Source organism: Carassius gibelio, chromosome A7, assembly GCF_023724105.1.
Source record: "Carassius gibelio isolate Cgi1373 ecotype wild population from Czech Republic chromosome A7, carGib1.2-hapl.c, whole genome shotgun sequence".
Classification (NCBI taxonomy): Eukaryota; Metazoa; Chordata; class Actinopteri; order Cypriniformes; family Cyprinidae; genus Carassius; species Carassius gibelio.
The window spans coordinates 21,827,186-21,849,787 of NC_068377.1; the positions used below are offsets into that span (position 1 = coordinate 21,827,186).

A 22,602-nucleotide genomic window follows, 5' to 3' on the forward strand; every position below is an offset into this window, starting at 1 on the left:
TCTAATTACAGGATGTAATGAAAGTGTGTGTGTGTTTGTGTGTGTGTGTGTGTGTGTGTGTGTGTAAAAGCATGACACAGGTTAGTAGCCCACATTAACACAATGCCATGGAATTTCAAGTATTTTTCTCTATGGGTTGTGATTGGGTGTGCTATAGGCTAATTAATGTAAAATATAATTTTTAGTTTTATACTATTTCTATAGCTATTGTAGATGTAATAGCCAATTATTACTACTGAGAATAAATGGAGTATGGCATCTTATTTGCTACACCGCATGATAATTTTGAATTAGTGATATCAAAATGGTATTAAAATGGTAATTAAAAATGTGAACTAACCCACAGTCACAGACTCACATACAGACAGTTTTAATTAAGCTCTAAGAACTTCTAAACCTTCTAAACCTACAATACCACTCTTTTTCCAACCGTTCCTGATAACCCACACTCAACTCCAACACAGCTTGACTGTCAAAGAACAGTGGATGCTGTGATACTGAGGGGCTGCAATGCCACAAGCGTCCCTTCTTTGCTCGCGCCTGGTGCAGGTAAGTGCGTGCCAGCGCACAGCACAACCTGTTGATGATCTCTATGGAGGCAGGCAGCAGGAGTTCTGCGCATGCGTGAGTGCCTGGAGCCCTGCATCAACTCGCTATATGAGACCAGGCGCGGATACAGATGCAGTTTTCTTGAACAGCCGCACGAATGGATGGAACCGAAACGAACCGGAGGAACTGCGCGAAAACGGAGCAACAGAAGATGTTAGATTCCGGAGGAAACCAAAGTGGATGTAAGGACAGGGTGACTCTTAAAAAAGAAATTGGTCTCTTGAGCGCGTGCGCCATAATTATAGGTGAGATATTTATTTTTATTCAGTAGGCTATAACGCGTGCGCTCTAACCGGCTTCAACTTTCTCTCTCTGCATGTTCGTTGTCTGTCAGTTTGCTTCTCTTTCAGCTATTTATCTCAATCTTCTTCCTTCACTCTTTCATATTCCTTATCTTTAATGGTATCTGTCCACATCTGCTCTCTGAAATGCGCTTCGCTTTAAATGTCGAGTGTTTGTGGTGAAAAATAATGTATTAAAAAGCAATTGGCTAGGTCACAAAACTCATGTCCAAACTTATATCGTCACGCTGTACGGCTGTCTTACTATGTTAGGAAAACAGTACAAGGGAAGACAAAACAGAATCGCTTGGTAGAGAAGAGCGTCTCATGCCATGCGCTTCAGTTCTCCATCAGACTCTGTTCATCAGAGCGCGGATTGCATCATTTGAGGAAGAGAAAAAGCCTGAAATTCAACTCCGCGCTTACGTGGCTTCAAACCCACTACACGATGTCCTTCACGTGCCCCGAACAAACCCACCATACAGGACTCCATTGCAGTAAAAATATAGAATCAAAGTAGGCGGAAGTGTTACTTTCTTAAGATCGTATTGCTACCTTTGATGCAAACACAGATGTCTCGTGTTATCCATATCTAGTATCTGCAAGATTATCTACACTGCAAGGTGAAGGTGTTCATTGTTGTCAGTAAATTAAAGTATAAGATTAAATGAGTTTTGGACAGTAAGATAATCACAAATTCATATTTTCTTATGTACTGTACAGCAGTAAAACAGACTTTAAACTTTTATCATTAGTGTGCCGGGTTTCAGTTTCAATACAGGTACACACTTTAAAGAACTGGCTACAAGGTAGCTACTGTACATTTCCCCCTTTTAAGGTCCCATATAACTAATGTTAACTGTTTGATATGGCCTTGAGCTGACTGTAGTATGATCAGGTGGAAGAGGTTCATTGTTTTGAGCTTGATTTTCCTGTGGAACATTAACATACAGGTGCATCTGGAGATTTCAGTTACTGTTTGTTTATGGTTTAGTGGCTTTATGGGTAGTAAGTCTGACACAATTTTGTTCACAGCCAGTGACAACGCTGTAGGTACATTTTTGAACTGGAACAAGGGGGAGTAAATACTTCTGTTAATCATCCAAGTGGACATTGTTTTGTTATGTTCTGAGATGTGCGACCAGCCAAGAGTCAAGTGTGGTATAGTGTGACCCCATGAACTTCATTCAGGAACTTTGAGCCTTATTTGACTGAATTCTTTTTTAGATGCGCTGGGCTCTGTCTTGTCAACTTCATTTCCTCATCCTTTATGCAGTTCTGAGGCGCTGGGAACAAACATTCACATTCATTCACAAAACTACAAAATTCATGCGAACACCCGCAGACAAAGAGAGAACTCAAAAGGATTACATAATGCTTCAGCCCATAACTGTGGCTGAGCCTCATATAATTAAAACTCTTCTGTTTAAGTTTCCTGAAGCAGAATCAATTAGGCACTATACATGCTCAGGGTTGTTTGTCTAAGATGTACAGTATATGCCACGAAGCAGAATATATACCTTTTACTGGATACTGGACTCTCATCTCAATTTCGCAACTGGTGATGACTCTAATATTGCTGATCTTATTTATTTTGACCGTTTGCCTGGAACATGCAGCAGCATTTTGACAGCCGAAAGGACAGTTCTTTTAGGATAAACTGTTTTGCAATGAAAAAAATATATATAAAACACAATTGCAGATTTTTATAAATATATATATATTTTAACATATTTAAAGTCAGAAACTGATATAAAAGCATGAGATGGACAGCATAATCAAAATCGCACTTAAATATTCCAATGCACTTTTTTTCATTTAATTTTTCATGTCTCTTAATTTCTGATACAGAAAACCAAAAATCTCCTTAGGGGAAGGACTTATAATTAAGTCCAGTAATGTAATTTATTTTAGATTATATGAACAGTATATAAACTACCCATTGCTGTTTCTCTTGTTTTCTCAGGCAACATCATTGGCTCAGGGATCTTCATTTCTCCAAAGGGGGTTCTAGATCATGCAGGCAGTGTGGGGTTTTCACTCATCGTGTGGGTTCTAGGAGGAGGGATCTGTGCCTTGGGATCTCTTTGCTATGCCGAATTGGGCGTCACCATCCCCAAATCAGGTGGAGACTACTCATACGTAACTGAGATCTTCGGGGGACTGGTGGGGTAGGTCTTTTGTTGCCCTCAGAGTGGTACACTCAGTGTTCATGTAGCTCAAACAGCAGATCAAGGCACTAACAATGCCAAGGCCATTGGTTCGATTCCCAGGAAATGTATGAACAGATGCAGTATGAATTGTTTAGGATGAAATTTGCCGTATGGTTAAATGTCAGTGTGGATGTCTCAGTTTGTGTGTGAAGCACACAAGGGAACTTCTCCTCAGGGAGATTCACATGTGTTTACTTGCTCACTCAGATGCGACATTAACACCACTCAGTATTCTGTGTTTGTATTGTATTGGTGATGATAAAGATGGCTATTTGTTTATGTGTTTTCACAGGTTCTTGTTGCTGTGGAGTGCTGTGTTGATCATGTACCCAACGACTCTGGCTGTGATTGCGCTCACCTTCTCCAACTATGTGCTGCAGCCTGCCTTCCCTAACTGCCTGCCCCCATACATCGCCACCAGGCTTCTCTCAACCACCTGCGTCAGTGAGTAAAGCACACACCTTTAGTAATAAGACAGTCTTTTACTTTAGCAGGTCAGCTCTGATTTGGTATGACTTAATTATAATTGTCTAGATACAGCAATTCACTTGAAATATATGTATACTGTAGTGCATACTAAGGATGCACCAATACTTACATTTTGTCCTGCACTGATACCGATAGTGTAGACAATAATTATTTGATAAGCAATAAATGGCATCTATTAAAATTCGTAACTATTTTGTTTAAAATTAAAAATAAATTCATTAAAAAAAATACAATTAGTGGTTTTAAATGAAAAATGGATATTTGAAGATTTGCTGTACTCAATCCATCCATCCATTCTCCATGGCACTTATACTCTGTAGGGTTGTGTGGATTGCATGTAATAGTGTTAAATTCTATTGCTTTTAAAGATTGTCTTAAGTGAGCATGTGATAACAGCAAATGGTCATTTCCTCTAGAAGAAATGAGCATTAACAATTATATATCCAAAATAACCATCAATGCCGTTAAGTAAAAAAAAAAAAAACTCTAATGTGGTGCTGACATATAGTGCATCCCCAGTGCATACAGAGTTTCATTCTGACTATTAGACATAGTCATGATGAGTCTACTTTGTCCTTCATTCTGTCTTTCTCTCTTTCTTAATCACTCCCTCGTGTGTATATATACCTCTTTACTGTGATTCAATCTTGATCTGAGTACTGATCCTGGTGGGCGCATGGCAGGATATTTTTGGAGCTAGTAGAGATAAACCAGTCAAAAGTATGTCTATGCGTGTGTGCGTGTGTGTGTGTGTATGTGTGTTTGTTTCCGAAGAGCCCCGTGACTCAGCTGGTTTGGACCTGTCAGATCTGGACAGGGTCTCTCAGGAAGAAGTACTGGGGGTGTGTCAACGTGAGGCCAGTGGTCCTAATGACAGTGCTGGCTGAGCTGAGCCATCCATCCCTATTTTTGGCAACAGAATCTGTCCTGAAGAACAGCCAACTAAAGCTTTGAGTCAGACATACTTCAAAGAGCAGGGGTAGTGGCTCTATTTATGGAAGACACCTCATGTACTTGCCTTATCAAAGGATGCTGGATCTGCATCCTAAATCTCTCCACTCTCTTCCGATTAGCCAGATTTTTGGGAACATATTTGTTTGGTATCGATGTCATGGTATTAGGGCACCTGACCCTCAGGCTGTGTGGCATCAGACTCCATAATGGTGCCAGGCTTTGAGCCGGCGGAACATTTGGGCGTGTCCTCTGTATTGTGTATTGTCTAGTTACCCCAATGCTCTCTGATGTAAAAGAGCATGGAGGCGGGACTTTGTGAATGGCGCTTAAATACCGTTAAACCTGACAAATGAGGAGTGAATTATGATCTTTTGGACTGTGTGAGTCATACTTAGGAAGGGCACAGTTCTAACGCGCACCCTCCCACAGTCTGTGTCTTTTGCCATTCAAAAAATGAATGAAATTCAGTTAAAAATACTGTATATCAAATACAATAGCTAATACAATAATTGATTATTCAAATTCAGGAATATGCTCTGTAAATACACAAACCTAGCTTGAAGTGGAGGTGCAGGTGTTTTCAAGCTGTCTGTGTTGATGCAGCGGTGGATATTTTTAATGGTAAACTGATGCATCTTTGCATGAACCCCTGGTTATGAGTGAGTGAGTGTTCTTAGTTGCACTGTGTGAGATATTGTCTATATTGCACCATGTGTTATATTTGCCCTCCCCTTCTGAATGTTCTGAATGAATGTCACAAGCTCTGTCTACCGCAATCAGATTACACACAGAGATACCCCCCCACCCACACACACACACACACACACAGCTCCCACTGGTCTGGATACACAAACAAACACACAGACCTTTGTGAAGCGTCTTACAAACCTGCATAATACAACTTAAATCAATCTCTCATTTGACTTGGAAAAAAAGATGTGTGCCACATTACTTTTTTACAACTGTATCTTTAATGGCAGGTAGTTTATTGTTCTAATGCTTTGTACATTTTTATTGGTTTATGAGTGTGTGGAAAGCTTGTGTAAATGTAAAGGCCACACTCCAGAGACTGAAAGAGATCTGTCCATGTGACTCTTGTTGCTCATGTCTGTAACATTATTTCAAAAAGATAAATACTTAAATCCTACCACAGAAGTAAAGAGACAAAACAAATCAAAAGATGAAATAAATCAATACTTTTTCAAGGAGTCTTGAAGAAGTTCCCACATAATATTTTATGTATTTTTCAATATGTAAAATAGTTGAAAAAGCTTGCCATTTCCAACATTTAGTGAACATGAAAAACATAACACTTATTTCAGGCTTTGGCCACGGAGAGTTGTAGTGTCTAGCACTTTTTTGTGTGTTTAGTGCATCTTTTGTAGGCTTTATCGGTCAATTAGCTGCAGAGGGATGCCCCTCTCGGGGGTTTGAAGTGAGTAGTTGTATTTTGGCAGATTTAAAGGCTGCTTCTGCACTTCATTAGAATTCTCCTCTCATTAGCTTTGTGTTCATTTAACTTCATTTGGCCGCCCTTAGTCACTTTGCACTGTGATACAAAACAGAAGGAGCTGGAGTCAGATCCGCTACAGCCAAACAAGAGGAAACAAAACACAGGGCAAACACTGTAGTGCTCAGAAACCTATCGTATACAATTTTGTGTAAACAACTGTCACCACACATTTTATATTAATGTGAGATATTTTTAATCATTTATGTTAAAGAGTTGTACAAGAAGTCATACAAGTTTAGAACAACACGAGTAGAAGCTAATATGTTGGCTGGCTACAGTAAACTGGCAATTTTTTTTTTGATTCAGATTATTATTACTAAAAAATTTTTCTTTGATTTGAACATTGTGTCTTGGATCATCTTGCTATTGCTGTAATTTTAAGGTCCCTAAGACGACCTATTACCTGTGGAAAAAGACACATTGAGGCAAATTGTTTTAATCACATTGAACCAAGAGAGAGCCATTCTTATAGTCAACATATTTATAATTTTTCTGATTAAAATATGAAAACTAAATTTGGATGCACTGTGGATACTGGTTTAGGTTTTGATTGTTTGCTTTTACCCGAGTTGTATGTTTATCTTAAAGACTGCTGTACTATCTTGGTCCACTGACTGACTGTGAAGGTTGACAGGTGTTGTGTATTGAGCTCAGGATCACATGAGCGGATGAAGTTGAGAAGGTTAGCTGTTAGTTTGCAGTCTGTGAGCCACTCTTCTCGACTGCTTACTTTTGCCAAAAATTCAGCTGGCGTCTGGACCATTTTTGTTGTGGGGCATCGGAAGCTGTTTGTCTTGGGGGGTCTGACAGATGCCCCGCATGTGTTTGCGTGTGTGGGCGGGTAATTCCGGCCACTGATGGATGAGTGGGGGTAACCCGTCTCCCCTTTGCCCAGTGTCTCCCTCCACATGCCTGGGTATACTGTGCCATCAAGCCCTGGAGACGGACCTCTGTGTTCCGGATCTACCGGAGCTGTTACACAATACAGCTGAACACAGAAGCCACGAACCTCAGTCACAGATGTACAGACAAGCAATGGCCTCTAATGCCTGTACTTCCGCTCGAGAATGTATAGTTGGTGAAAGAAGTCCCAGTTGTAATGTATAAAGAAAGATACCTAATAAATATGTAAGGTGACTATATCTGTGTATGGTTACCTTACAGATAACCAAGTAAAGTGATTGGAGGTAACTGTATCACTCTACTTTTCCTCTGCACTTACATTGACTTCAGTTAAAGCAGTTGTTGTCAGCCTTTTGACTCGAAAGCCCCCCCCCCAAATTGTTCATAACAATATTTGAAGACCTGACACTCATAGTGTCTGTAAATTACATTTCACGATTCCTTATGTTTTAAGAGCCGCATGTTTTTGTAGGCTACTACTCTTTTTAAATAATGAATTTGCATGATATTTTTTCAGTAATCTGTGGTTTACAATTTCTACCTAGCTTGACAAGCATAATAATAAGAATAATCGCCCCGTCCTCAGATTTAACTGCATTTATTTCCAGCAAATGTAAAAAAAAAAGAAAGAAAAGAAAAAATAGTATTAACATAAAAAGATAATCGAAATGTAAACTGAACAAAAGATTGACAGGCGTTTGATGAACAGAAATATAATAATGAGTCACAAGTCGCTGTGAGAATCTGGTGTGGCCACCAGCTGCTTTAATTCTCAGCAGATTTGCCAGTTCTTGATGTGAGATGTTAGCCTACTCTTTCACCACTTTTCTTTTTCAGATTCAGTAGCAGATAGGTAAATTTCTTGCTTTCTATCTTTGTATCTTTTTTGGTGTGTTTGTATTCATTATAAAAAGTGCCCATGGAGTTTTAAGTTTTTAAGTTGCCTAGAAATCCCACTGTAATCAGATATTCCAAGACTGTGAGAAAAATAAAGCTGCTGAGGATTAATCTAAGAGATATATTGATTTTAGTTGTTTCAGCTGATTTTAATGAAAATTTTGTCTTATTTTAAATTATGAAATTATCTTGCGGCTCCATTGAAAGTTTGCTGAGTGATAACCACTTAGCCATGATTGGGTCAGTTTTTTGCCTGTAGCAGTAAAATCTTTATTTCCCCTCTTTAAACTAATAAAAATAGACCATGTGACCAGTTAGTACTGCTCTGCCAACTAAATCACACTGCTTCCTTTACTGTCACAACCCGATTTTGTCAGGACCGGGGCTCAAACTTGGGTCTCTGATGCCAGAGTCTTAATTTCTACCGCTGAGCCACAGGAGGTAGTTGAGGATTAATTTAAGATATATTGATTTTAGTTGTTTCAGCTGATTTTAATGAAAATTTTGTCTTATTTTAAATTATGAAATTATCTTGCGGCTCCATTGAAAGTTTGCTGAGTGATAACCACTTAGCCATGAATGGGTCAGTTTTTTGCCTGTAGCAGTAAAATCTTTATTTCCCCTCTTTAAACTAATAAAAATAGACCATGTGACCAGTTAGTACTGCTCTGCCAACTAAATCACACTGCTTCCTTTACTGTCACAACCCGATTTTGTCAGGACCGGGGCTCAAACTTGGGTCTCTGATGCCAGAGTCTTAATTTCTACCGCTGAGCCACAGGAGGTAGTTGAACTCAATAGTCAGACGCCTTGTAAACTTAACTCAGAAGAGTTTATTTAACAAAAACAGCAAAAGGGAACAAAATATCCTTTGTATAGAGTTAGGTTATAAAACAGGAAAACCCTCAGACCAGAACGGGTCAAAAATAGTAAAATAGTCTCCAAAACAAAAACTCAGAAAAAAAACTGCAAAACTATTCACAGGAAAACAATTCAAAAAATACTTTCAAAGAATAGATCTTGGAACTAGAGCAGACTTACGGCAGCAACTTGCTTGGGAACAATAATAACCAAGCAAAGATACAAAGGAAGTGATCAGCTTAAATAGACAGCCCAGAATGAGAAACATGTGAAAACAATTACACTGATTACAAAAGGCACAATGTTGACGTGAGTGCACATTGGGGACCTCTAGTGGCCAAAATAACGCATTGCAAAACAAAGGTTCTGACAGGACCCCTCCCTCTAGGAACGGCTCCTGACGTTCCCTCCAGGACAACTGGTCTTGCGAGCGTAAAATTCTTGCACTAGTTTGGGGTCTAAGATGTCCTTAGCAGGAACCCAGGAGCGCTCCTCGGGACCATAGCCTTCCCAGTCCACAAGATACTGCCGGGACCCACGTACTTGACGGACATCTAGTATGCTGTGGACTGTGTAAGCTGGCTTTCCCCCGATGATACGAGGAGGAGGAGGTCTTCCTGTCGCAAGAAAAGGAGAAGACAAAACAGGTTTTAACAGGGAGACATGAAAAGTTGGATTAATTTTCAAAGACTTAGGCAAGTACAATTGATAGGTAACTGGGTTCACTTTCCTGGCAATCCTGAAGGGGCCAATGAATCTCTGGGAAAGTTTGCGGGACTCCACCCGCAAGGGAATGTTCTTAGTGGAGAGCCAGACTCTTTGGCCAGGGCGCAGAGTGGGGGCAGGTCTGCGTCTGCGATTTGCCTGGTGCTGGTATTGCTGAGAGGCCCTAAGGAGCTTGAGTCTGGCTTTTTTCCATGTCTGGCGGCAGCGTTTAACAAATTGAGGAGCAGAGGGAACTGCAACCTCCACCTCTTGTTCAGGGAATAGTGGAGGGGTGTAACCAAACTGGCACTCGAAAGGGGACATGCCTGTTGCAGAGGAGCGAAGGGTATTGTGTGCGTATTCTGCCCACATGATGAATGAAGACCAAGAGGAAGGACTGTTAGCTGCCATACATCTCAGTGTAGTCTCAAGATCTTGGTTAAGCCGCTCAGTTTGTCCATTGGACTCTGGGTGAAACCCAGAAGACAGGCTCACTGTAGCCCCCAGAAATTGACAAAAAGCCCGCCAGAATCGGGAGGAAAACTGGGGTCCTCGATCAGAGACGATGTCTTGTGGAATTCCAAAGACTCTGAACACATGATTTATGACCAATTCAGCAGTTTGTTTTGCGGTGGGTAGTTTAGGCAGAGGAATAAATCTGGCGGCCTTGGAAAATCTATCTACTATGACCATGATAGTGGTGTTGCCTTGTGATAGTGGAAGACCAGTGATAAAATCCATGGAAAGATGGGACCAAGGTCTATGAGGTATGGGGAGAGGGTGCAATAGCCCTTGAGGAGAGCGGTGAGAGATTTTTTTTTGGTTGCATGTGGGACATGCGTTCACAAATGTGGTCACATCCTCCTTGATAGTTGGCCACCAAAATCGTCTTTGGAGGAACTCAAGAGTGCGTGAGGTACCAGGATGACAAGTGAGACGAGAGGAGTGTCCCCACTGGAGGATCTGAGAGCGGACAGCTTTAGGGACAAACAGACAGTGGGTAGGCCCCCCTCCTGGGTCTGGTTCTCTGGCTTGGGCTTGTTTTACTGTATCTTCCAGATTCCACCTGATAGGGGCTAATATCTTGGAACTTGGGATAATTGGTGCAACACAATCTTCCTGTGGAGTTTTAACATATGCTCGGGACAAAGCATCAGGCTTTAGGTTCTTAGAGCCAGGGCGGTAGGACAAGATGAACTGGAATCTATTGAAAAATAAGGACCAACGTGCCTGGCGGGGGTTGAGTCGCTTTGCCTGCTGAATATATTCCAGATTTTTGTGGTCCGTCAGTACTTGGAATGGGTGTTTGGCCCCCTCAAGCCAATGTCTCCACTCTTCAAGCGCTAACTTGACTGCCAGTAACTCTCGATCCCCTACGTGATAGTTGCTTTCAGTTGGTGTAAGGCGGTGGGAAAGGAATGCACATGGATGCAGCTTGTTGTCCTCTCCTCTCTGGGATAATACAGCTCCAACCCCTACATCTGAAGCATCGACTTCCACAATGAATGGTCTATCTGGGTTTGGGAGAATGAGAATAGGTGCAGAGGTGAAATATTTCTTCAGTTTGTTGAAAGCCAACTCTGCTTCAGGTCCCCAAGAAAAGCTGGTTGTGTTCCCCTTGGTGAGAGCAGATAAAGGAGCCGCCACAGTACTGAAGTTCCGGATGAATTTGCGATAAAAATTGGCAAAGCCAAGGAAACGCTGTACCTCTTTTACAGATGAGGGGGAGGGCCAATCCACAACAGCTTGAACCTTTTGAGGATCCATTTGTATTTGGCCAGGCTTGATGATGAACCCCAGGAACTGAACCTTGGTCACATGAAACTCACATTTCTCAGGTTTAACATAAAGATGGTTATCAAGAAGGCGCCTCAGAACCTTACTGACGTGTTTTACATGCTCTTGGAGGGAACTCGAGAAGATGAGGATATCGTCTAAGTAGACAAAAACAAATTGGTTTAACATGTCTCTGAGAACATCATTGATGAGAGCTTGAAATACTGCGGGAGCATTAGTGAGGCCAAAGGGCATAACTAAATATTCATAGTGCCCAGTGGGCGTGTTGAAGGCAGTTTTCCACTCATCTCCTTGCCTAATGCGAACAAGATGGTAGGCATTGCGCAAGTCAAGCTTAGTGAAGATGGAGGCTTCTTGCAGCATTTCAAATGCAGTTGTCATTAGTGGCAAGGGATAACGGTTTCGAATGGTTATCTTATTAAGGCCCCTGTAATCAATACATGGTCGAAGTCCGCCATCCTTTTTCCCAACAAAAAAGAATCCAGCTCCAGCAGGGGAAGTGGATGGTTGGATAATGCCTGCCACAAGAGCTTCATTAATGTATCTGTCCATAGCAGTTCGTTCAGGGGGAGACAAAGAGAATATACGACCTCTGGGGGGACAGGTACCCGGGAGTAGCTCAATGGCGCAGTCATAAGGCCGATGAGGTGGTAAGGAGGTGGCCTTCCTTTTACTGAACACTGCTTTGAGGTGGTGGTATGGAGCAGGGACTTGAGACAGATCTATGGTTTCTTGGGACTCGAGAATAAGGTCAGGGGGGTTCTGGGCCAAGCATTTAGTCTGACAGGTGGGACCCCAACCTAGAACAGTGCCAGTCGACCAGTCAACGTGTGGATTATGCTGGAGAAGCCATGGGTGACCGAGGATAACAGGGAACTCTGGAGACTGTATAAGGTGAAAGCACATTCTCTCCTGGTGCTGGTAAGTGGTGAGACCAAGGAGAGAGGTGAGGTGGGTTACTTTCCCGGGAGACAATGGTCTCCCATCCAAGGCTGTCACAGTTAGGAGTGCAGGAAGAGAATAAGTAGAGATCTGAAGACTCGTAGCAAGAGAAACATCCATGAAATTCCCGGCAGCGCCAGAATCAATCAATGCCTCTAGTTGGTGTTTTTGTCCTCTCCAAGTGAGTGTGATTGGAAGGAACAGCCCAGAGTTGGAAGGTGAAGTGGTGCGTGTAACTCCCGTCACAGTCCTTCCTTGCCTGTACGGGACTGGGCGTTTCCCGAAAGCTCGGGGCAGGTGGAGCGAAAATGACCATACAATCCACAATAAAGACAACAGCGCTCTCTCATACGACGGTCTCGTTCCGAGGGGGAAAGTCTAGCCCTACCCAATTGCATGGGTTCCGAAGAATCTTGGGGCACTGGTGGCATTTGAGCAAGAGCTGGACTGGCAGACCATGAGGAAACAGATGGGCGGTTCCGGCTTCTCTCTATCAGGCGATTATCCAGTCGGATTGCTTGATCCATGAGAGTTTCCAGATCAACAGCAGGTTCTCTGGTAGCCAGATCATCCTTGATTGCCTCTGACAGACCATTCAGGAAACACACCATGAGGGCCTCATTGTTCCAACCACTCCCTGCTGCAACGGTCCGAAATTGAATGGCATACTCAGCTGCACTGCCATTACCTTGACGGAGGGTGAGAAGTCTCTTTGAGGCTTGTCGGCCACTGAATGGGTGATCGAAGACTCGCTTGAACTCCTTTTCGAATGCGGAATAACTTGTACAGAAGGGGGCTTGTGCCTTCCAGACCGCGGTTGCCCAAGAAAGAGCTTTGCCAGAAAGGAGGGTGATGACGTATGCGATCTTGGCTCGATCTGAGGGGAAGGACGATGGTTGTAGTTCAAACGTGAGAGAGCATTGAGTCAGGAACCCATCACATGCACTAGGGTCACCTGAGAAATGTTGTGGTGGAGGTAGGCGGGGTTCACTTAGAGGAGAGAGCACTCGAGAATCTGGAAGGGGTACAGAGGCAGCAGGAGAAGCAGTAACTGAGGTAGAGGGCAGCCGGTCAAAGATCTGACGGACCGAAGTCATGAGATCAGACAGCAACTGGGGAGTGTCTAGCCATTAAAGCCTCCTGATGAGCTAGTGCTGACTCATGGCGTTGGACTGTGGACTCATACTGAGCAGATGTGGCAAGGAATTCTTGAGGATTTGGCGCATCTGGGTTCATAATGTGGCTTGGTTATTCTGTCAGGACCGGGGCTCAAACTTGGGTCTCTGATGCCAGAGTCTTAATTTCTACCGCTGAGCCACAGGAGGTAGTTGAACCCAATAGTCAGACGCCTTGTAAACTTAACTCAGAAGAGTTTATTTAACAAAAACAGCAAAAGGGAACAAAATATCCTTTGTATAGAGTTAGGTTATAAAACAGGAAAATCCTCAGACCAGAACGGGTCAAAAATAGTAAAATAGTCTCCAAAACAAAAACTCAGAAAAAAAACTGCAAAACTATTCACAGGAAAACAATTCAAAAAATACTTTCAAAGAATAGATCTTGGAACTAGAGCAGACTTACGGCAGCAACTTGCTTAGGAACAATAATAACCAAGCAAAGATACAAAGGAAGTGATCAGCTTAAATAGACAGCCCAGAATGAGAAACGTGTGAAAACAATTATACTGATTACAAAAGGCACAATGTTGACGAGAGTGCACATTGGGGACCTCTAGTGGCCAAAATAACGCATTGCAAAACAAAGGTTCTGACAGATTTGTTCCCATGACACTTATTTAGTTCTTATTATTAATTTATTTGTGAGAAATCTCATTGTTAAAACATTAGAAGTGAGAGACAGTAGTCCTTAATATGTGATTATTAATGAATTAGATTAACTTTTTAAATGTTCCTTTATCAGGGATTTTTTTTCCAAAATATTAGAGGGAAATTATGATTTAAAACTGTGAGTTTGGACTGTGTGAATGAATAACTGTCTGTTGACTTCCTGTGTTTACAGTGTTCCTGACGTGGGTGAACTGCTCCAGTGTGCGCTGGGGGACACGGATCCAGGATATTTTCACTGTGGGGAAACTGCTGGCCCTTGTCCTCATCATTGTAGTGGGAATGATCCAGATTGCCAAAGGTATGTCAACTTAAGTATACTTTAAACTTACGTTCTTGCCAGCCATTGTCTTAAATGAAACATGTTACTCTATCACGAAAAACTGAGTTCTTTGTGCCGTCTACATTAAAACCGATGCAGTATGCAGTATGCAGTGCATATATATATATATTCCCAATGATTTATGAATGTAAACCACAGAAGCAGACAGTGCAGTTGAAAGATAAAAGAGAGAAATAAGTACCGTAAAAGTATGATAAAGTCACATCTGTGAATAATTCTCCCAATTAAATGCCATTAATCATCAAATACTCACAGCACTTTAAAGCCAGCTGTTACAAGCCTAAACAGAGCAGTTGTCTATTATCTAGTTTCATAAATCACCCCTTCTAAAACTTGAACCAATAACCTTTAAGACTGCACTACACAACTTTTAAAATCTAAACATATTTCAAAACACTTGCCGATATCCAGTGTGGGGTGTAACTGCGTTACTGTAATTAAATTACTTATCCACTGAAAAGTAAAGTAAGGGATTACTGCTCAATTTTAGGTAATTTAATTACGGTTACTTATGAAGTATTTGTTTACCTACAGTAAATAATTTTAACAGTTCTAAAATTCAATATTGAATTTGAAATCTAACCCAATCTAGCTCTTTAACACTTTGCACGCCAGCGTGTTCACTTTCAGGTTTTTCGGATTCACAAAGAAACCTTAAATACTCAGATACAGAGAAGACTAAATTTAATCAAATCTACAAAGGCCCTACTTGTATCTGTGCACACTGATAATAGTAACAAAACATTGTGCTTTTGCAAAATAAACTAAACAAACTGTGCACTTTCTGACGTCTAGGTCTCTGTGAGCAACTTTCTACACGTCACAAACTCAGCGAATATTTGATACAGAGACATGAGAAATATGTCTATAGAAAGATTGTGTTTAATTTTAAATGAAAAAATTCAAATCGAAAACGAATATTCTCTGATTATGTAATCTGTATGAAACTAAAGCGAAGCACAGTCTTTCCCGTATCTGAACTCATTATATGCAGTCACCTGTGTGCAAATACCCTCATCAGGATACAAAAACATTTTTGAAAGAAGTCCTGATATGAGGAAATGAGCACTATCTGACACGGTTTTATTCAGCAGAGAAGATCGTTTATGTAATTTATTCTTACCTACATTAGTTAACGTGTTATTTTTTACATAAACCTGTACGGATTTCACTATTTGGGCTTTTCCTGAAAATCTTGCCAAACTGAAATGTATTGTTTACCATTTCTTAAGCTTTTTTTGTTATTCAGAGAATTTCTATTTGTGAACCAAAGAAGGTTACATAAATGTTTAAGTATTACAGTTGTTTTAAAGCTAAAAGGCTAGACTATTGTGTTTGACTCAAATTAAAATAATAAAGAGTTTAATTTCTATTAAGCTTTATAAGGATTTTAAGATGTAGCCTAATTAGCAATTTGAATAATTAAGTTAATTACTGAGTAACTAAGTTACTTTTCAGATAGAGTAATTAGTAAAGTAATTGAAATACAATATTGATGATGTAATTAGTAATAGTAATTCATTACCCAACACTGCTGATATCAGACATCATACAACTGCCGACTTTGTAAATGGGTTCACACACTACCAGACTCTTAAGTTGTTCTGAACACATCAAAAGTGTATTCCAGCCTTTAGATAACTCACAAAAAAACTTTGTTTTGCATGATTTAATGGGTTCAAACATACATTCATTGGAATGAACTTTAGTTAACTGAATCAGAAAATGATAGCTCATTAGGATTTTGTAATAGTGTTTTGAAATGTCACAATAGAGTGTAAAGCTGACTCATTTAGAAAGTTCACAACAAACTAAGTAAGCTAAGACTGTAGCAAAATGTACATTTACATTTAGTCACAGACTAGATTTGCAGAATAGTTTTAACGATGTGAACTTTGTGTGACTTGTCTTACACAACTGAGTGATATCACAATAAAGCACTGGTGGTCAGTCCTGGGTCTAGAGATGGCTGTGACCTACTTTAGGAAAACTTTATTTTTATTTAGCAAGCTTGTCTGGAGGCATTCCCTGAACTGACAAGAGAAAGAAATGAGTAAACGAGAGAGCTAAGCAGTGCAGTTTCACACTTGAATGAAAGGACAGAGAAAGAGATTTTTGGAGGCTTTTGCTATCTAGCGGAATAATGAAATCACATTGATGACACTAAAGCGTCAAGATGAATATGATAGATTGTTCCCAAGAGCATCTTAAAATATACAGTGTTTAATCCTTCAGGTACAGCCCTGAGGTCATACGCGTATCTTCTATGTCCTCTCTCTAGGACACTATGATGCATTGGAGCCCCAGACAGCATTTGAGTTCATAAAGGATCCTTCAGTGGGCCAGATTGCTCTTGCCTTCCTGCAAGCCTCATTTGCCTACAGTGGATGGAACTTCCTGAACTACGTCACTGAAGAGGTGGTTGAGCCTCGCAAGTGAGTCTCGATTATAATGTATGTCACAATCATGGCCGGCCCATCTTACAGGGAATAGAGGTGATGGCCTTGGGGGCCTCGTGAGGAGATGTACATGTTTTAGGACAGTTACTGCAGAGGAACTATTTGTTGTTCTCAATCAGCAAATTGTAATTGCCCCACAGCATAGTGCACAAACATGAGAACATGCATAAACCTTGTTTAGCACAACAGCCACAATTTCCATGAATAACCCTATGTAAAAGAAGCTTTTAATCTCCAAATGCCAAATAACTGACAAGTACCATCTTTTATCACCAAGTGACAATAAAAACAGCAATAGTATAAATGAAAGCATCCACCAGTGAAACAAAAAAGCATTGTAATCTGCATAATATATTCATGTCGCGTAGCATCAAGTACTGTATTATCAACGATTCCAAACCATCCTCAGAAGAGCTCAAGTTGTCGAAATGCACAAAATAGGTTACAGAAAGGATTACCCCACGGCTGTTTGAGATGCTTGCTGTGTTTCAAGCACGTTTGGATGGCAGAGACAGCACTTCTGTTGCCAAAGACTAGTCACGTTTTCTCAAGAACAAACTGGGCAACAAATTAAAAGACTGTCAACAAAAAGATGCAAAAACTCTGAGCCAAAATGTGAGTCATTAATCTGGAAATTAACCAGCCTGCTCTCTAAACTCTCATAATCATGATTTTAATTTAATATTTTATTAGTTAGTGTATGTATGTATATATATATATATATATATATATATATATATATATATATATATATATATATATATATATATATATATATATATATATATAAAGGGTGCCATTTGTGAAAATAACAAGGGGGGGGGGGGGTGTTTTGAAACATTTAATTCATAAAAATAAATCATGAGAACATGAACTAAATGACGGCATGCATATTTATGACGTTAGTGCGTCGTATTGTATTGCCTCCCGATGCTCACATACTTTAATTTAATTTAGCCATTTAGTTTAATTCTCAATAAAACTGTTTTTATTACTATATTTCAGTGTTTATGTAGACAATGGAATGAATATTATAATGACTGAAACACGGTCCATTAAGACTACATAACCAACTCTCAAACATTAATCTGCTAATATGAAATCAAATACACATACGATAAAGTAAGTGGTTGTGCTGTAACTGATGTCGGCTATACTTGCTTGTAAAATAGAGTTAGAAGCAACAGAATATATTTTTTTTTTTAACTGAAAGTGCTGTTCCTCTCTGCATTCGCTGAACACCACAGATGAATTTATCCCCACCAGGGATAAAAATAATTAAGCAGAGGCAGGGATACATTGACCAGAATGGGGGAAATCCCACGCATTTCCCCCGGCAAAAAAACACCCTGTATATATATATATATATATATATATATATATATATATATATATATATGGTATATGTAAATTAGACTTCATTCAGCTTTGTCCCACTTTTTTTCTGCAGGTTTTATGTGTTTATTCTGCTACAGAAATGCCCTTAAAACAAATGAAAATCTATTATTATACATCTACTATACCAGGGGTGGTGTATTCCAGTCCTGGAGAGCTGTAGGGCTGAAGCAAAACTCTGCAGGACTGCGGCTCTCCAGGACTGACGTTTGCCACTCCTGTACTACAACAACTATCCTGTTGTTATTGGTAACTAAAACTATTAAAATTGTTTCTGTTAAAATAAAATCCTCAAAACTTTGAAAAAAAATGAAAAACTTTGCCCTAGAAACTAATGGAAATAAGTTAGCAACTAAAATTGCTAAAACTACAACTGAAAAAAAAGTCTACTTAAAATATAAAACCTTGGGTAACTCTTGGTTTGTGCTCTAGGAACCTTCCACGTGCGATCTACATCTCCATCCCCCTGGTGACGCTCATCTATACTCTCACCAACATTGCGTACTTCTCCTCCATGTCCCCTCAAGAGCTGCTGGACTCAAACGCTGTCGCTGTGGTGAGTTTCTCTCATCTCTTCTGGCTTATTTTCCTTAAACAATCCATTAAGTGCTTTGAGAAATTAGCATCTGTTTTTGTGTGTTGTGTTGCAGACATTTGGAGAGAAGCTGCTAGGAGTGTTCTCCTGGGTGATGCCCATCTCTGTGGCTCTTTCCACCTTTGGGGGGATCAACGGATACTTGTTTACATCTTCTAGGTAAAGAAACATTTGAGTACTATTAAAATGGCTTAATACAGCAACTTGCTTCAAACTAAAACTTGCTTCTTTGTCCGTCCTCCACAGGTTGTGTTTCTCAGGCGCCAGAGAGGGTCACCTGCCCTACCTGCTGGCTATGATCCACCTTAAGAGCTGCACACCAATTCCTGCCCTACTCGTTTGTGTGAGAGAGAAAGAGCTATTCACACACACAGAACACATGCAACACAACACTGCTTTCAGTCTGCATGATTTGGTTAATCTGACTCTGGTCTAAATGGGGTCCAGAATGTTTTGTGAACAGATCCCTCAAACCACATTCAGAGGTAATAGAAAACTCATGGGATTGTGTTGAATTTATTGTATAAACACTAGCTAATGTGTCCTGTTGTGTTGTGGACAACAGTAAAGTACTGCCAACTCGCCTGTCAATCAACCACAGCTCTAAAACAAGGTTTAAACATTGCTGGTTATGTGCCCCTTTTACAAGAAAAATAACTGTTCAGTTGAAACGTTTGGAAAAACCTGTTTATACTTCACAGATTTGCTTGACATTTAAGATTTAAGGACACAGGTAAAGCACATTTAAAGTTCAGTTAAAATAGCAAAACATGTCACAAAACATCTTGTTTATGGTGAGAGTTATTTTTTTTTTTCACATTATATCTAATTTAAAATGCTAAAAAAACAAGATTTAAAGATTTTTTTTATCGAAGAACATTGGAATTAGAATCTTGGATATTTTAGAATCAATCATGGTTGATTAAATAAATCATCATCAGCTTTCCATTCATTAACTAAATTAGAATATGGCGTAAAACATTTGCGAATAAAGCACTTTTTTCTTCCCATTTGTTCAAAAGAACAAATTTGTCACTTTCTGGGAATTTATAATTAAAAATGTAAAAATGTGTATGCACATTTTAAGGTTTTTTTCACATCAAGTTGTTTCCATTACTTATCCCACCATGTCAAATACCTGGATGGATACATGGCTATTCACAGAATTTGTTTATTAAAAAGGTTTGAAAATGGGGCCTTTGAGTCAAAAAGGCTGAAAACTGCAGCATAAGTATAAACACTTATCACGAAGTATAAACACTGTCTAAGTGTCTTTCTCTATTGTTCTCCACAGTGTACGGCGACCATAGTGATCCTGTGCATCGGGGACACCCATAACCTGATAAACTACGTGTCGTTTATAAACTACCTCTCATATGGAGTCACTATAGCTGGGCTGCTATACTACAGATGGAAGAAACCCAAACTGTTCAGACCCATCAAGGTACTCGCCACCTACAGACCTCATTAGGAAGATTGATTTAGATTGACTGCTCACTGTTCAGGTGGTGTTCACCTATTTCTTCTCTCACTATGTGCAGGTAAACTTGTTGGTCCCTTGCAGCTATCTAGTGTTCTGGGCAGTGTTACTGGGCTTCAGTCTGTACTCGGAGCCAGTGGTGTGTGGTATGGGGCTGGTGATCATGCTCACTGGAGTTCCCATCTACTTCATTGGAGTACAGTGGAAGAACAAACCACACTGGATTTCCAGTGCTGTGGGTGAGCAAGACCAGCCAAAACCGCTTGGCATCATTTTGTTAGCACTCTGCAATGTAAAGCCATCTGACGTCTGTAAATGTATATGTGTTTCAGAGAGAGTCACCTATCTGGGGCAGAGGTTGTGTTATGTGGTCTTCCCTCAGGATGATCCTTCTGAAATACAGCCTCTTACAGAGAAGTCAGAGCTGTGAGCGTCAGCAGAGGACTCCTCGCACTGCTCTTTGGAATAGCAAAGACCAGTTTTCCATCCGTTTGTTTTTCTTGTCTGCTGCTGTACTTGAGGAGATGCTTTCCAGAAGCTCCTCTGAGACTCAGCTATAACAGCAGAAGAAACAGAAGTTTTATATTTTCCTGCTCAGACATCACATTTCCTAGTTGTAACTGTTCTCCCCTCACATACGTCTGTCTGGACCTCATCTTGTAATTGAATGCACCCTCCTAATGTCCTGTTGGAGGTGAATTTGTCCTCTTCGTGTTTTCCATGGGAGTTGTTCGTTTTTTGAAAACTGTTGATGTATTCTCACGTGCCTTACAGGACCTCACTACGTTTATGAGGTTTTTATCTTTACTTTAAGTAGACTTTTTATTAGTAATCCCCTGTAAGTGAGCAAAAGGGGGAATTGTTGAAGCCTGTTTACCTCTTAACCCAGTCTAAACTCCATCGGCGAGTCTGAACTTTCTCACCTAGAGGATTAGGCCTTGTCCTCTAGTCCTCCTAATACTTATTCCCTCAGGCAAAAACATAATAACGTCTAGCTATGCTCAAAATGTCTATGCAAGAACAGTGTAGGCACTTTAATGTAGTTGCATATGTTTAGCTCATATTGCACGATAAACTTCTTGCTTTGCTTCCTGAATAAGCAACAATCTCCTGCCACTGTTTAACAGAGGCTCTGCCCCAGCACTTTTTAGCACTGCCAGCCTCTTAGCTTTATGCTAATGAATAGGAACCATGGGATGTTCCGAGTCCTTTCTTTTTGGATAATGTTATTTACATTAAAAAAAGTCCTCTTATAGGCAAAAGGATATTAATGCCTTTAGATAACCAAGACAGTTGTTGTATTTGTTTTGAGCACTGATCATGGACTTTCCACTGAGCTATGCAACAGCCATGATATCCATTTCTTTCGGTTTTAAACTGACCACCAAACCATCAAAGTCCACCAAACAGATTTTGAGAGTTTGGATCTGAAGGAGTTCTTTTCCACTTTAACGTCACTTGAGCGCCCTCTTCTGCTTAGATCTTTCTAGACCCCCGATCCTTCATGAATGCCCCAGTCCTAGTCTCTTTCCAGGGGCCCAGCTCAGTGTCTCTCAGTGATGTTCATGTTCTCACTGCCAGCAGCGGCAAGGCATGTTGAAAAGCACAGTACAGTGACATTTTTATGTAAATATTGCTTAAAGTTTCAAAATCATCAGGGATTCATTGTGAGATCGCATTCCTGACATTAGTTAAGTGTGAGGCATATGTATTAAAAATACATTTGCTCCATATTGTATGCACTATATGCCGAAAAACATTTTTAAAAGGTGTTCATCAATAACAATATTAGCACATTAAATTTAATTCTGGAAAAGACTGCAAGCAATTGTGTGTTACTCCATGTGTGTTTGAGTAAATGCATGATTATTGCTATTGTGGACTCATTTCACAGATGCACGCTCTAGAGTTGCATTTGTTGGCCACATATCATTCAATCTGTCTCATTTCAGAAAAGCAACCATCATATTGCAAAGTAAGAAAGACAATACAATAATTTATGCCACACAAGAAATGCTTTTCTGACATCCTCTGACAAACATGACCATCAGAGGACACAGACTTTTAACAGGAAGTTTCTGTTATATGGCCACTGGCCTGTTATGCTACAGGGCTAACTGTGTTCTTCAGGGAAGATTAGGTTTATGAATGACTACACTTCATCCAGATAACAATACGTGTGTCTGAATATCTAATGAAGAAATATTTCATCCTTTCAGCAAATTAAATACATTAAAACCTTTTCAAACATGTAGCGACCTTGATTGTCACAGACCATACACAACCAGATTAGAAGGGGGAAAAAATGGAATGTTAAACATG

The 22,602-nt window shown here is 40.2% G+C and overlaps 1 protein-coding gene across 1 annotated transcript; it reads left to right on the top strand.

The window, feature by feature from the left end:
• Positions 1 to 626: 626 nt before the first annotated feature.
• LOC128016837 (asc-type amino acid transporter 1-like) lies at positions 627 to 22,522 on the top strand. Its single transcript, XM_052601668.1, has 11 exons — positions 627 to 854; positions 2,857 to 3,061; positions 3,396 to 3,547; positions 14,184 to 14,309; positions 16,633 to 16,786; positions 18,638 to 18,761; positions 18,856 to 18,959; positions 19,047 to 19,143; positions 20,095 to 20,244; positions 20,342 to 20,519; positions 20,613 to 22,522. Exons 1-11 carry the CDS (start codon positions 707 to 709, stop codon positions 20,708 to 20,710), a joined length of 1,536 nt encoding a protein of 511 aa, XP_052457628.1. The 5' UTR covers positions 627 to 706; the 3' UTR covers positions 20,711 to 22,522.
• Positions 22,523 to 22,602: the final 80 nt, after the last annotated feature.

Excerpts from the sequence above, each read along its gene's own strand:
- LOC128016837 (XM_052601668.1), top strand. The coding sequence starts at position 707 with ATGGATGGAACCGAAACGAACCGGAGGAACTGCGCGAAAACGGAGCAA. Across the intron at positions 3,548-14,183 it reads TCTCTCAACCACCTGCGTCA|TGTTCCTGACGTGGGTGAAC; the intron begins GTGAGTAAAGCA and ends CTGTGTTTACAG. Across the intron at positions 14,310-16,632 it reads AATGATCCAGATTGCCAAAG|GACACTATGATGCATTGGAG; the intron begins GTATGTCAACTT and ends TCCTCTCTCTAG.